This window comes from Zonotrichia leucophrys, chromosome 4, assembly GCF_028769735.1.
Source record: "Zonotrichia leucophrys gambelii isolate GWCS_2022_RI chromosome 4, RI_Zleu_2.0, whole genome shotgun sequence".
NCBI lineage: Eukaryota > Metazoa > Chordata > Aves > Passeriformes > Passerellidae > Zonotrichia > Zonotrichia leucophrys.
The window spans coordinates 70,347,917-70,363,693 of NC_088173.1; the positions used below are offsets into that span (position 1 = coordinate 70,347,917).

The 15,777-nt window shown below is 42.6% G+C and overlaps 1 protein-coding gene across 1 annotated transcript in view; it reads right to left on the bottom strand.

Annotated features, from left to right (window-relative positions):
• Positions 1–15,112, bottom strand: part of DNAAF9 (dynein axonemal assembly factor 9) — a 91,251-nt gene extending 76,139 nt beyond the window's left edge. Inside the window, exons 1-2 of the mRNA XM_064712040.1 lie at positions 14,982–15,112; positions 2,067–2,146 (exon numbers count right to left, since the gene is read on the bottom strand). Of these exons, the coding sequence (XP_064568110.1) occupies positions 2,067–2,146; positions 14,982–15,064 (163 nt within the window). The 5' untranslated portion in view covers positions 15,065–15,112. The remainder of the gene's footprint in view (positions 1–2,066; positions 2,147–14,981) is intronic.
• Between the last annotated feature and the right edge of the window lie 665 nt (positions 15,113–15,777).

A 15,777-nucleotide genomic window follows, 5' to 3' on the forward strand; every position in this document is an offset into this window, starting at 1 on the left:
TGGGACCCCAGCCAGCCACCATCTCCAGAGAGGAGAAGGTTCTCGAAACCTGGGAGGAGAAGGGGGTGATTGACTGGACAGGGAGGAGACAACTTTCACTTATAAGGGAAACCAGGGGAGGAGCAATTACATATCGGCAACTATGAATAGCGGTTACCATAGCAACTTAGCTGACAGGCTAGCAGTGGCGGGAAAAACTGGGGGAACGAAACCATTTTACACATAATAGGGGAGAACAATACATAAATTGGGGGAATAACACAAGGAACTTAACAGCACACTACAACAGCTGTGGAAGTTTATTCTGGTTTTATCTCCCAGCCCAGTTTGAAACTGAAGTTGAGGTGAGGGAGCTGCATGAACTGCAGGCCATGAAAAGCAGCCAAGTGAAACAGAACATGCACTGCCTGTAAAAATCCTCAGTTGTGAGTATCCACTTTGCACACAGAAAAGAGGATGTAAAACTACATGGGTTTTGTCATCAGAAACTCGTGTTTGCTGACAGATTTAAAGCATTTACAACACTGACATGCCTGTCTCATGGAAGTTATGCCAGAAATTCTGCAGGCTACAGGAGCCAGGCCAGAGCACACAAGAGTCCCATTGTGGGTGCTGAGAGATCAGGGCAAAGCACAAATCTCCCAACAAAACACACCTCCCATAGTTCCACCCCACAAGGGCTTATTTATGAAGAGTTATGTTCTTCTGAAGAGAATTAAATCCCCCACACAACACTGAGGATTCCACACAGCAATTCCTCTGCTTTCCTTAAAGCTGGGCCATGTTTTCAGTGCCCGTTCCTTACCTGGGACTTTCTGCAGTCTCAGAGTTAATAATAATTCAAAAATACTGCAGAGTCATCAGTAGTTAACATGTTTTATTTATTAAATTAGCAGCAAAGGCAGAACCCAAGGAGTTTATCCTGCATGATTAAGTTTCACTGCAAGGCTGACACAGTGACCTCACAGAGCTTCTGGCTGTACAGTTCCTACTTAGTCAGGGACTTAACCTCTTACCCCAGAGAATGCAGGGTCATGTTGTCTAAAAAAGAATGTTATCTACTATAAATTATTATCTATTTATCATTTTTATAACTTATTATCTATTATAAATCAGCTATTTCATATATATCTATTTATGTATATCTATAATTATATATATGTTATAATACGAAATGAATGACACTCAAATGCTGAGATGTTTAAGGTAAAAAAGGTACATTTATTTCTGGACCTTGATATTTATAGAATTCCAAAAGTGACTATGGATTGGAGGATGAAATTGCTACCTCTCTAACCACACTGGCCAAACTAACAGTCCATCAATTCTCTCCTCTTCTAGAAAGGAATGCAAAACAATCATTATTTACATGAAAAGTGCTTGAGAAATTCCATTACAAAAATGTAAACATTAGAAGGCTTAGAGGCACTTTAGAAGAACAGGGTGACATCTATATATTTATTTATAAATTTTATGCTGTGGTCCAGTAAATGAGCTTTAAGTTCTCTTGCTACATCACTAAAAAACAAAATAAAACTCCAAAAAACCCAGACTGTGGTATCACTTCTTTAGGGCTACATCAGATTTCTTCTCTTAAACTGCAATATATTATTTAAACAATTACTCCTCAGTCCTTTTCTCTAAGGACTCAAGTTTTCAATCATAATTGCATTTTTCCTTTAAGACCTTGACACTGAGTATATAATATGAAATAAGAATCAATGCAATGGTATTAAAGCAATACAAAATCCCTGATATTTTCCCACAGCACATTTGCATGTGCACCTTTATTTCCTGCTGCCCTTTTCTCCCAATCCCAGAAGAAATAAAACCCTGAAACCACATGAATTTTTAACATTTAACTCCTGTTTTCCAGCTTTCTTAGGCCACTGTTTAAAATCCTTTGCCCAAAATTACTAAATAAAATGAAGAATTGTTTAGGGAGAAGAGAATGTAACATCAGCTGAGAAAACAGGCTGGGTCTTGCAGCAACAAGATGAATTTCTTCTTTCTGAAACTCGTGGTATCTTTATCAACATAATGAGAACAAAAATTGTAACACTAACCTAAAATGCAGAGGATTCCATCAGGCTGAGATTTGCTGCTCTGTGTCAGAATAGTCTGAATATTTCGGAGGCGGCTGCAGCTGAAAAAAAACAAAAAAAAAAAGAGAGAATTTGTCCTCAAGGTCACTGGTGAGAAATGTCAAACTGGGAGGCTGAAGAGCTGACCCAGCTTTGTTTTCTTTGTTACAGAAAGTAAATGGACACACACTTCAATTTGTTGGGGGATTTTTCCTTGAGAAATGGACCTTAAATCAAACAATTCATGATTATTTTTGCCCACTAAAAGATGAAGTCAACAGCACGGAGAGAAGCCAGGAATTTTAACTATTCCTTCAACCCATGAGCTCTGTTAATCTCCAACCTGGCAAAAATTGCTGCTCAGGTTTGCTCTCACCTGGCCAGCAGAAATTCCCTTTTCTACCAGAGAAGCAAAACTAAAGTAACATCTGAAGGGACTACAGATGCACCAATATCCCAACAGTTTGGGAAAAAATTTGGGAAAAAATTTGGGAAAAAGTTTTGGCACCTCCAGCACCAGCAGGAGAATCATTAAGGTTGGAAAAGACCTCCAAGATCCTCAATTCAAACATTAAAGAGAAATTAAACAATACCAAGTATTGCTAAGATTTTTTAACCATGAAAATGAATAGTTTATGATACAAATTTCAATTCAGTTGTCCAATATTTATCTTTAAACCAGGCAAAAATTCCATCTGCGACAAACAGATAGATTTTTTATAATCAAAGTGAATAGTTCATTACATAAATTTTAATTCAGTTGCCCAATATGCATCTTCCAGCTACAACAGCCACACAGAGAGCAACACAATTTTTGCTTCCAGGCAACATTCTGGGAGTTTGTTTAAACACAGATAAAAGACAAGAAATTTCACTGTTGATATTACTGAATGGGATTTCTTGTTTATAGATTTGTTTATATGAGCTGTTCAGCTCCAGGAAACAAATGTCTCTCACAGAAACACTCAAACAGAGCTAAATTTATGAGCAGTTCAAACAAACAATAAAGTAAGGTCAAATATTTCTATTTTCAGCATTACTTTAGCCAAGCAAAAAAGCAAATAGGTCTTTTCAGCAATACTACAATTATTATGCTCTACTTTTTCTGAAAGGAAGAATGCACATGAAAGGTTTCCATTATGGCAAATCTAAATGAAATTCAAACATCAGTGATAAAAGACAGACAAATTTCATTTGGAGATGCTTCCATGGGAGGCACAAAGTCACTGCAGTCTCCAGATGAATTTTATCCCTTTTTAGGTCAAATGTTTCAGTTCTGAATTCCTCAATTGTTCTTTTTAGCTGGAATATTTCAGTTTATATTGGATGGATGGATGGATGGATGGATGGATGGATGGATGGATGGATGATGGATGATGGATGGATGATGGATGGATGGATGGATGGATGGATGGGTGGATGGATGGGATGGATGGATGGATGGATGGATGATGGATGGATGGATGGATGGATGGATGGATGGATGGATGGATGGATGATGGATGGATGGATGATGGATGGATGGATGGATGGAATGGATGGATGGATGAATGGATGGATGGATGGGTGGATGGATGGATGGATGGATGGATCAATGGATGGATGGATGATGGATGGATGGATGGATGGATGGATGGATGGATGATGGATGGATGGATGGATTGCATGGATGGAATGGATGATGGATGGATGGATTGATGGGATGGATGAATGGATGGATGGATGATGGATGGATGGGATGGATGGATGGATTGATGGATGATGGGTGTGAGATGGATGGATGGGTGGATGATGGATTGGATGATGATGGATGGATGATGGATGGATGGATGGATGGATGATGGATGGATGGATGGATGGATGGATGGATGGGATTGGATGGATGATGATGGATGGATGGATGATGGATGGATGGATGGATGATGGATGGATGATGGATGGATGATGGATGGATGGATGGATGGATGATGGATGGATGATGGATGGATGGATGGATGGATGGATGGATGGATGGATGGATGGATGATGATGGATTGATAGGATGGATGGATGATGGAATGGGTGGATGGATGGATGATGATGGATGATGGATGATGGATGATGATGATGGATGGATGGATGGATGGATGGATGGATGATGGATGGATGATGGATGGATGGATGAGATGGATGGATGGAGGGATGGATGGATGGATGGATGGATGATGGATGATGGATGATGATGGATGATGGATGGATGGATGGATGGATGGATGGATGATGGATGGATATGGATGGAGATGGAGATGGATGGATGGATGAGATGGATGGATGATGGATGATTGGGATGGATGATGGATGTGATGGATGGATGATGGATGGATGGATGATGGATGATGGATGGATGATGGATGGATGATGGATGGTGGATGGATGGATGGATGAGTGGATGGATGGAGGGGATGGATGGATGATGGATGGATGGATGGATGTGATGGATGGATGATGGATGGATGATGGATGATGGATGGATGATGGATGAGATGGATGGATGATGATGGATGGATGGATGGATGGATGGATGTGATGGATGATGGATGGATGGATGGAGGGATGATGGATGGATGAGGATGGATGGATGGATGGATGATGGATGGATGGGATGGATGGATGGATGAGATGGATGGATGGATGGAGGATGGATGGATGATGGATGGATGGATGGATGGATAGATGATGATGGATGGTGATGGATGGATGGATGGAGATGGATAGGGAATGGATGGATGGATGGATGATGGATGGATGATGGATGGATGATGGATGGATGATGGATGGATGATGGATGGATGGATGGATGGATGGATGGATGGATGATGGATGGATGGATGGATGGATGATGGATGGATGGATGGATGGATATTTTGATCCACTCTTAGATAAGGAAACAGAAATTAAAGCCACTGATGACAGCAAAGACTTCCTCAGGTACAATCAGATGTTTGTTGACAATCCACACTGAACTTTACGCTGCACATTTAAACAACTGCTGATTATTCCTTCTTTCAAGCCTCACCTAAACCTGAATCTCACAGCTACACAAAATTAAGGTTTTGTATTTCATTCTGGCAAATTTCCATCCCATCATCAAACAGGAGCCCAGAGCAGCTGGCTGACAGATGATTCACTCCAAGCTATCCAGAGCTCATCTTTTTACACTTCCCATATCACGAGATAGAGAGCAGAAAAAAAAATCCCCAGACTCTTCACTGTGGGCACAAATTGGACTTATTTCATTTGTTGGTATGGAAACAGCAACACAAATTACACAAGCCCACAGTTATTTGAGGAGCAGCTGCAGGATTGCTGGAGCCTCTGTGAAAAAAAAAAAAACCAAAAACATGAAAGCAACTTTTTGTACAAAGCTGTCCATAAGTGAAATCCTTCTTGACCTGCCTGCAAAGGAATTGTTCCCACAATTTCTGAGAGGATCTGAAGGACAAATTAAAGGACTGGGAGAAAAAACTTGTCCAAGGACTTCAGCACTGACACAGCAAGCAGCTCCTTGTGATTTTTAATTTAATCCTTGTGATTTTTAATAAAACATTTTCCATATCAGAAGATGCATGTTCCTGCTCCTGCTCCAAGTGAGGAAAGAAACAGTCAACAGGAAAAATGCTGAGGGCACAAGAAGGAGATTTTCCTTCAGCTCCTCAAAAACAAGATGCAATAATTCTTTTGCTACTCATGTCAACTGCGAAGGCAAATTTAATTCTCCAGGCAAAAATAGGTTTTTAAGGATCTGTAACATTTTTAGAACTTCTTATTCATCATAAACAGAGCAGCAATACACATCTTGATTTTCCCACTATTTTTTCCCTGCCTGTACTGATCACTTATAGAAAAATGGTTAGAACTCAATTTGATTAAGACCAATTATGGAAACTCATGGGGAAAGAGTTCTTCCATTTTTTTAAAAAACATTACCTATGAAACAAGGTTAGCTATTCCTAAGATATTTAAATTTTAATTTCAAAGGCTTCTACACAAGAATGACCCAAAAAAACCCATTTATCATTTAAAAGAAGTAGTGTTATGAGCCTGTGCAAGAAGACCAGAGCAGAGAAAAACAAAATAAATGAGGTTTTTGTCTTCTTGAGCTCTGAGGAAGTATTTTCTGACCAGTTCAAGTGCTGGGCCAAAAAAGGGAAGAAGAATTGGGGTTGGGCATTTCCTTCCTTATTTTAACTTTTCAGGTTAGCAATTTTACTCTCCTCGAATTACTTTCATTATTTTTCAAATAAATTATAACCTTGGTGCAGCCTTTAAAAACACTAAAAGATCTCAGATTAAGCTGCTAAAACATTTCTGCCAGGTAAATCTGGATGTCAGTGCTGTGTGTCCTGACATAAAATGTGTAATTTGCACAGAGCAAATTATACATTCACTATTTCACAGTAAGATGTTATGTCCAATAAAGATATTTCATTTTTGATTTTAAACAGACATTTAGCAGAATATTTTTCCTTGCCTTATTTAAGAAGTGAGAGAATGAGAGAATTCTTTGCAAAAGCTCCTTCACAGAAAAATTTTCAATGTCATTTCAAGTGCGGATAAATCATTATATTCAAAGGCTGACACTAAACACAGAAGACTTGTGTGCCTGAAGAAAGATGCCATTCAGAAATAGGGAAGAGAATAATTAGAATTCTTACAACATGCTTTTAAACAATACAGGCTAAACTGGGTATAAAGTCAGAGAGGGGAAAAAATAAAGGCATTTTCTTGGATTTCACATTAAACAGTCATCTGCCAAAAACAAAAAGACTGTCCTGGGAACAAAAATCCATGACTTTTCCCATCTCCAAAACAAGCACTCCTTTTCATTTGGCTCCAGCAGCACAAATTCAAAAGGAAACAACCTCCACACCAACCTGTGGGCCTTGGGATGCTCCCCTGGAAGTTGTGCCTCTGGATCCACCACCTACATAACCACAGTTAAACCTAAATAACCTGCTGCTAAAAACAAAAATATATAGGTGTGTTTGGAAATATGCTCCTAAGGAAGCTCCAAAATCCTGGATTCCAACGAGATTTGGGCAAGACAAGAGCTGAAAGTTATTTATGCATCTAAGAGGCAACTTCTGGAGCAGGTAAGAAGTTGAAAAAGGTGGGAATTTTTGAACCACTTGAACCAATTTATTTTTTTTTTAAGTGGGAATTTTCAGCACCACTTTTGAGCAGAAGCTGGGATTTCTGTGTGGGTTTAAGGCAGGATAAAATCTCCTGGTGCTGCAAGGGACAGCGTCATCCTCCTCACCCCCTTTGTGGCTGCACTAACGATCTGCAAGCCATGTGTCAGGTCAGATCAGCTTATGGATCCAAACAACCTCCAGGCCAGGAATTAAAAAAGAAAATAATGCTTTCAAACAGCAGCAAGCTGACCTGACTGCTGATTGAGGCAGGTCAAAAAGCAAAGCCACGTTTTGGGGTGACAGCTGGCAATAAAGCGTGCTTGGGCCAATTAAGGAACTGTACCTTGAGGTACTTGATATTCCACTAATCTTGGACTAGATCCAGGGGAAAAAAAAGGGGGAGATAATTGACAATCATTAACTTCTAAGAATTAGTGCTCATCTGTTCACGTCTTCACACTAATTATGCAAAGTAGCTCGCTTTACAACAGGCAGCCTGTCACAGCTCGGTAACAGACACGGCGCTGCGAGGCACGTCTGTTGGCAAATAAAGGGAATATTAACAACTGTGCCTTTCTCAATCACAAAGAACAAATCCATTTCCTCAAGAAAGCCACATGGTGCTTGAATTTCCATCTTGTTTCTTCTCCCACAATGCTTTTTCCCCTGGCTGCTGGCTGGATTTAAGCTGAGTGCAAGCTGCCTTTTCTTGACGTGGTAATCCAGAATTGAGGCGGCACCATCAGCATTGATCCCTGCTGGAATCCTGGATGTTGTAAATTTTAAATTTCTGGGCTGAAAGTTAAAATTCACAGACCCACAAGAAAATATTCCATTTGACCTGAGGCCGTGGAGAAGCCTTCAAAAATTGATTGATAGCACTGGGATTATGGGTGTGTAGTTTGATTAGAAGTGTGTAATATGTAATGTAATGTAATGTAATGTAATGTAATGTAATATAATATAATATAATATGGAAGTGTGTAATATATAATTAACATATAATATATAATATATGGTATGTATAATATATATATGGTATGTATATATATTATATATATATTATATATATAATATATATTATATATATTATATATATTATATATATTATATATAATATATATATTATATATAATATATGGTATGTATATATATAATATATAACATATAATATATAACGCATATGTAACATATAACATATAACATATATTATCATATATAGTACATAATATATGATATATAATATATAATATATAATATATAATATATAATATATAATATATAATATATAATATATAATATATAATATATAATATATAACAACAGGGTGGAAAACTTAGAGTTTAAGGTTTTAGAATACAGTAATATATATATATAAAACAAGATGGAGGTTTTAGGGCAGTGGCTGCTTGTTCTTCCTCACCTTCTTCTTCATGGCTTTGGGTAGTATTTTGTAATTGAACAGAAAAATCCACATTGCGGGGCATGAGTGATTAGTTATTGGGTTAAAATGAAAATAATTTAGGTGGCATTTCTTAATTGGATAGTTTAGCCTTAAAAACCTTGTAACAAAAGATAGTTAGCCATTTTGTGCCGTGTTGGTAGAATGCTGTAGAACTCAGGAGTTGCAATATAAATAAGAAATAATAAACATCTAAACCTGAACACAAAATAGCATCTCAAGGGCCTTCAATCCTGAGCTTGAGAGGGGCAAAAAAAGAAGCTGAGAATCCCCAGATTGGGATTCCTGTTGGACTCCCAATTCCCAGAGGATTCCCAATTCCCAGTGGATTCCTACAGCCTGGCAGGGGTGGATTCCCAATTCCCAGAGGATTCCCAATTCCTGGTGGGTTCCCAATTCCTGTTGGATTCCCAATTCCCAGAGGATTCCCAATTCCTGGTGGGTTCCCAATTCCCAGAGGGTTCCCAATTCCTGGTGGGTTCCCAATTCCCAGAGGATTCCCAATCCCTGGTGGGTTTCAAATTCCCAGAGGATTCCCAATTCCCACTGGATTCCCTCAGCCTAGCAGGGGTGGATTCCCAATTCCCAAAGGATTCCCAATCCCTGTTGGATTCCCAATTCCCAAAGGATTCCCAATCCCTGTTGGATTCCCAATTCCCAGAGGATTCCCAATCCCTGTTGGATTCCCAATTCCCAGAGGATTCCCAATTCCCAGAGGATTCCCACAGCCTGGCAGGGGTGGATTCCCAATTCCCAGAGGATTCCCAATTCCTGGTGGGTTCCCAATTCCCAGAGGATTCCCAATTCCCAGAGGGTTCCCACAGCCTGGCAGGGCTGGATTCGAAATTCCCAGTGGATTCCCAATTCCCAGAGGATTCCAAATTCCCACTGGATTCCCACAGCCTAGCAGGGCTGGATTCCCAATTCCCAGAGGATTCCCAATCCCTGGTGGGTTCCCAACTCCCACTGGATTCCCAATTCCCACTGGATTCCCAATCCCTGGTGGGTTCCCAATTCCCAGAGGGTTCCCACAGCCTGGCAAGGCTGGATTCGAAATTCCCAGTGGATTCCCAATTCCCACTAGATTCCTACAGCCTAGCAGGGGTGGATTCCCAATTCCTGTTGGATTCACAATTCCCGGTGGATTCCCAATTCCCAGAGGGTTCCCACAGCCTGGCAGGGCTGGATTCCCAATTCCCGGTGGGTTCCCAATTCCTGGTGGATTCCCAATTCCCAGAGGATTCCCAATTCCTGGTGGGTTCCCAATTCCTGGTGGATTCCCAATTCCCGGTGGATTCCCAATTCCCAGAGGATTCCCAATCCCTGGTGGGTTCCCAAATTCCCACTGGATTCCCAATTCCCAGAGGGTTCCCACAGCCTGGCAGGGCTGGATTCCCAATTCCCACTGGATTCCCAATTCCCAGTGGATTCCCAATTCCCAGTGGATTCCCAATTCCTGGTGGGTTCCCAATTCCCGGTGGATTCCCAATCCCTGGTGGGTTCCCACAGCCTGGCAGGGGTGGATTCCCAATTCCTGTTGGATTCCCAATTCCCAGTGGATTCCCAATTCCCACTGGATTCCCAATCCCCACTGGATTCCCAATCCCTGTTGGATTCCCAATTCCTGGTGGGTTCCCAATTCCCAGAGGATTCCCAATTCCTGTTGGATTCCCAATTCCCAGAGGGTTCCCACAGCCTGGCAGGCTGCAGCTCTGTTTTATTGTGCCCCTTGTCCTCACCTTGAATAGATCCTACCAAAGTCAATGGTTTTACCATTAACAGCCCAATTTACCATAAATAAATAAAATATAACATTAAATCACAGGGTTTTTTTTCCCCCAAGTCTCACTTCTTGTTAACTCTCTGTTGTGAACATCTGTTTCCATTTTAGCCCCTGAAAAATCAAGTTTATATTTCTGAGGGTTTTTGTTGACCTCATGATTTCTATCAGAAATGTTTGCTTGTATTAAGAATCCAGGATTTTCCTGGATTTCTCACAGTCTGACATTATCCCCACCTCACTGTAGCTGTGAAAACAGACACCAGATTGAGCTAAAGACTCTCAGAATTTCATTGATTTCAAAATAAATCTTTCACTGCTTGGTATTCATAAAACACAACATTCACTCACCTTAAAAGAGATGTCAATTTTCTACCTATTTTGCAAATTTCTCTACATAGGGAGAGAAATTTGCATTGGGATATTGACTATAAACAGGAGATCAAGTAATTTTTTAGGAACAGTGAGAAAAAAAGGACAAAGATAAATAAATTTTAATTTTGCGTGCATTTTCAGGATCAAATCATGATCTTAAGTGGACTATTCAGGACCAAATCTTGATTTTTAATGGACAGGAATATTCAATTCTGTAATCCAGAGACCTCAAAGCACAAAGGAACAAGCCTGAATCTCTCCTTACTAAACATCTGGATCTGCCTGATGTTGTTCTGCACAATCACAAACTTTTTCAGGATATTTATAAATTCTGTGTTGCCCATCAGTCAGACCCTCAGCTTTAAGAAATAAAACCTTTTTAACAGGCTGATTTACAAAAAAAAAAGTCGGTATTTTCATTTTCTTATGCTGCAGCACATTATGGAGAGCATCAACTATTCCCTTCCAAAAAATATTATCAGCTGAGAAAATGGCAATAATTGAAAAAGTGACCAAGAGCAGCAGCTCCAGGGTGATTATTCTGCCATCATTCACTCTGTGATTAAAGGACAGGGCACTGCCTGGCCCTTGGGCAGAAATCAAAGCTGATTTTTAGCGCCTCAAGACTAAATTCACCTTCAGGGCTCATTCCTGGGCCAGAACTTCTGCAGCCACGTGGCCACAAAGCTCCAAATCAGATGCTGAGATGATCAAAAACGGGAGAATTCCAGCTGAAAGATCCACACCAAAGCTCTGCTCCTCTCCCTGGCAATTTTCTCTTCTTCTTCCTCTCTATTGCCATCAATCAAATGCTTCCACACCCCTCAATTCTCACTGTAGAGTCTCCTAAGCATTCTTATTTCCCTAAGGTGGCAGAAAATCATCCACATTCAAGCAATGGGGGTTGTTTCTCTTTTTTTTCCTCCTGTAGTTCAATTTAAATCAGCTCTGTCTTTGCATTGCTAAAATACAGCACATTCCTTAAAAAAAAAATAATAATTCCAGTGCAACTGTGCTCTTACAAAATCCTGACCCTCAGCATAATTACATAAGGAAAATTTGTTAATCTTGCATCACAGACAAGTCCCCTACAAAAACTGATTGGGAAACCACAACAACTCTTTGGTCCCGTGCTCCCAAATAAAATTCATGGGAAAAGAAAAACAAAAAGCCACAAATTTAACCACGATGTGATTAACAACAGAGCAGGAGAATGGTAAGCACAGAGGAAGAGATAACAGAAAAATGAACCCAAGGACTCATTTTGCATTTCCCCCACATGGTGAGAACTCATCTGTATTATGTTACCAGCATGGATAATGAATAATGAGGATTTGCTTGCTCTGTTTTACATAAAGGTAATTCAGATTGGGTGGGTGCAGAGTGCTCTGAAATACAACAAATCTGCATTGACTTTCTGATGCAGATATTTAAAACAAGCAATTCACAGGATTTTTGTTCAGAAATGCCTGCATTCACAAGGAAAACACTCATTCCCCACCAAACACAGGCACAGGAAAGATGACATCACCTCCCAAAAACACTTCCCCTTTTTTGGGCAGCACTTCTCTCTCACTTAAGGGATTTTTTCTTTCTATTTCCAAACCCATTCTTTACTCGTTACAATGCTGAGGTGCCACATGGCAGACCAAAACTCTGGAGCATGTGGAAGAACTCCAGGAATTATCTCTGGCCCTTTCTCTAGTCTTTATATAGTCTGAAGAATTTTTCCATTCCTGTTTGGGAGCTTGGGGGTGGTGGGGGAGGGGAACAGATTGTTTTGTTTTAAGTTATTTTTATTAACTGCCTGCTATCTGCTGACTGCCTGGGAAATTTATGGCAAACACTGGCCTCCATCTGGCCTGACAATAAAAAAAAATTTAAAAAAGGACTGCACAAAAATGAATGTTAAGAAGGAAAAAAAATTAACAGATGACATGGCTCCTACAAATGCACCAAATTACAGTTGCTGGCTGCATCTCCCAGTGGAGCTCAAAAGCCTGCAGATGTTCAGAGAGTCTGGATGTTCTCATGACAACTCTAAAACAGGGTCTCAGATTACAAAAATCACTCAGGAAGAGGAAGGCTTGAGTGGAAACCATTTTCTCTTTCAGCATTTTTTTTTAACCATCTTGGCATTTCATTACCCATCATGAATTTTTAGATCGTTCACAGCTCTAAAAAAAATACCAAGCTCTTTCTAAATAATTAGTATTAATTTATTCAGTGAAAAAAAATTATTTGAAAAGGTCACTGTTCCTTCTGCCTTATTTTCAATTTAGAAGGGGAGAGAGGGAACATAACCAGCCGTGTTCACGTGTTTCAAGCAAGCACAGCAACCTCCATTTCTCTCTCTTTCACAGCAGAATTCCTCATTTCACTGGCAAATCATCCAAAAAGTGAAAATGCTTTTGTTCCCTTCTTGTACTTCAGATAAAAAGCTGTTTGGTGTGGGTGTTTGTTTGTTTTTTCATTGAAAATCTCCAGCAAGCAGAGAGCCAGGCAGCTTGGCCAAGTGTTTGTCTGCGATTCACGTGCAAGGTCTCCCTTCCCTGATTATCTGACTTCCCACTGCCGAATACTTCCATGTATTGTGCTGCAACTATTGAAAGCATCAAGCACTTCAGTTCCTGGGTTGTGCTTTTTGTGGTACCATAAAACAGAATCATGGAATTATTTCGGTTGGAAAAGCTCTGCAAGAGCATCGAGTCCAACTGTTACCCCAGCACTGCCAAAGCCACCATTAAACCTCATCACTAAGCACCACAAAAATGGTTTTTAACTGCTTTTTAAATGTCTAGCCACTCTACCACTGCCCTGGGCAGCTTGTTCTAGTGCTGGACAATCCTCCCAGCAGAGAAATATTTCTTAATATCCAACCTAAACCTCTCCTGGCACACCTTGAGGCCGTTTCCTCAATTCAAACCATTCGGATAATGGGCTGCAGCATCATACACATGGGTGCACCTTAAGTCTCCAAAAGGAAACAGAGCTCTGGCAACCCAAGGATACCTGAGCTGACACCCGAGCTCCCACAGAGCCAATGCCACCATCTCACATGTCCCCACACCCCGGCTCCTGTCAAGCCCTACCCAACATATTTTCAGAGCTCAGGAAATTTTATTACCTTTGTATCCATAAACCCCCATACAAACACAACCTCTTCTTTCTCTCTCTCCATAATCCCTCTGCCCCTCCCAAACCTCAGCTAACCCTACACTAAAATTCACTTTTCCTGCCTTTCACAAGCCTTTTTTTTTTTCTTTTATCGTCAACATAGCGCACGCTGACCCCTCCTAAACCAGTCTCAGGTTTATCCCCTACAGAAGCACAACCCCAAAGCCCCTCTGTGCACATCAGCCCTGCTGGGGATGTCCTGCTGCTCCTCACCCACACATCCTCCTCCTCCAGCAGGATTCTGCCGGTGACAATCCCTCCATCCACAAGGTCACATCAGGCCCCTGTCTGCCGTCCTGTACCTCCCTCCCGGCAGCCACCTGCCAAATCTACCTGTCCCCATCATGGCCAGTCTTTTCTTTCTCGTTCCCAGCCCTTCACACGCTGCTTCAGCCCCCAAAATCCCTTTAATGATCCCAAATCCGCCCGCAACACCCGCAGAGCTCAGAGCCGGAAAGCCTCTCCTGAACGCCCCATCCCTTCTGTCCCACCCCCATCCTTCCCACAACACCTTCCATAGGTGTTAAACCCTATTGTACCCCAAATCAGCCCCGTTAACTCTGCGAACACCCCAAATTCTACCAGCTCAAACCCCTCAAGACCCCATCTTAAGGTTTAAAACCTCTCCCTATCCCCTCGATTGCAGCGCCTCCAAAGCGCTGCGCTCCCCATCCCTCGCACCCCAACGCCCCCAAATCGGCGTTTAACGCTATTTCCTCCACGAGCAGAGCCACGGATGTGAAAATCTCAGTTGCTCTTACACCAAATTACTTCTAAATTCACCAGAATCCTCCAGATCGCCCCTTCGGCGCCCCTCCAACACATCCCCCCACCCCGCACACCCCCTCCCCACCCCACAGCCCCTTCAGCGCAGCCCTGCCGCTGGCTGTCACCCCTCTCCTCGCCTTCCCCGCTGTCCCCTCCGATACCTGACGAAGGGCCCCGGGGCTCGGGGCCGGGGCCGGTGTCGCGGGGGCGGCGGGAGGAGAACGGAGCGGCCGCACAGCGCCATGGCGACCGCGATGCGCCCGAGCGACGGGGCGGCTCCGCCACTGCGGCCCTGCGCCCCGCCCCGCACAGCCCGCTCCACTCGGCACGGGGGAGGAAAGGATATCCCACACCCACACTGCTCCTTCTGCTCCCAGATTTTCTGTCCGTCCAGAATTTATCCTGAGTTTTTATCTCCTCTCACAGGAAGTGCTGTTGGGAATTCTCGGATACCGGCTCTAGCTGGGAGTAGACATAACGGGGTGAGGTTGATCACCCCTTCGGCAGGAATGGGCTCGTCCAAGTCCAGCCCCCTGCTCACACACCCCTCACGCCCCCCCTCCGCTCGCTCTTGGGCGCGTCCAGCCCCCACCGCTGCTGATGTCCCCCCCCCGCGATGGGGCGTGGGCTCGTCCGATGGCAGGGAGGGGGGACAAGGGAACCCTGAGACCCCCTCAGACCCCCTGGGACCCGGGGAGGGGACAAGAGACCCTTGAGACACCGGGGAGAGGGACAAGGGACCCCTGAGACCCCCTGGAGGGGGGGGGTCAATGGGCCCCTGACACCCCCTCAGATCCCGGGGAGGGCGGTCAAGGGACCCCTGAGACCCCGAGCAATGGGGACAAGAGACCCTTGAGACACCGGGGAGAGGGACAAGGGACCCCTGAGACCCCCTGTAACCCTTGGGAAGGGGTGACACAGAGCCCCCTGAGAATATGTGACACAAAAGCCTCCAGG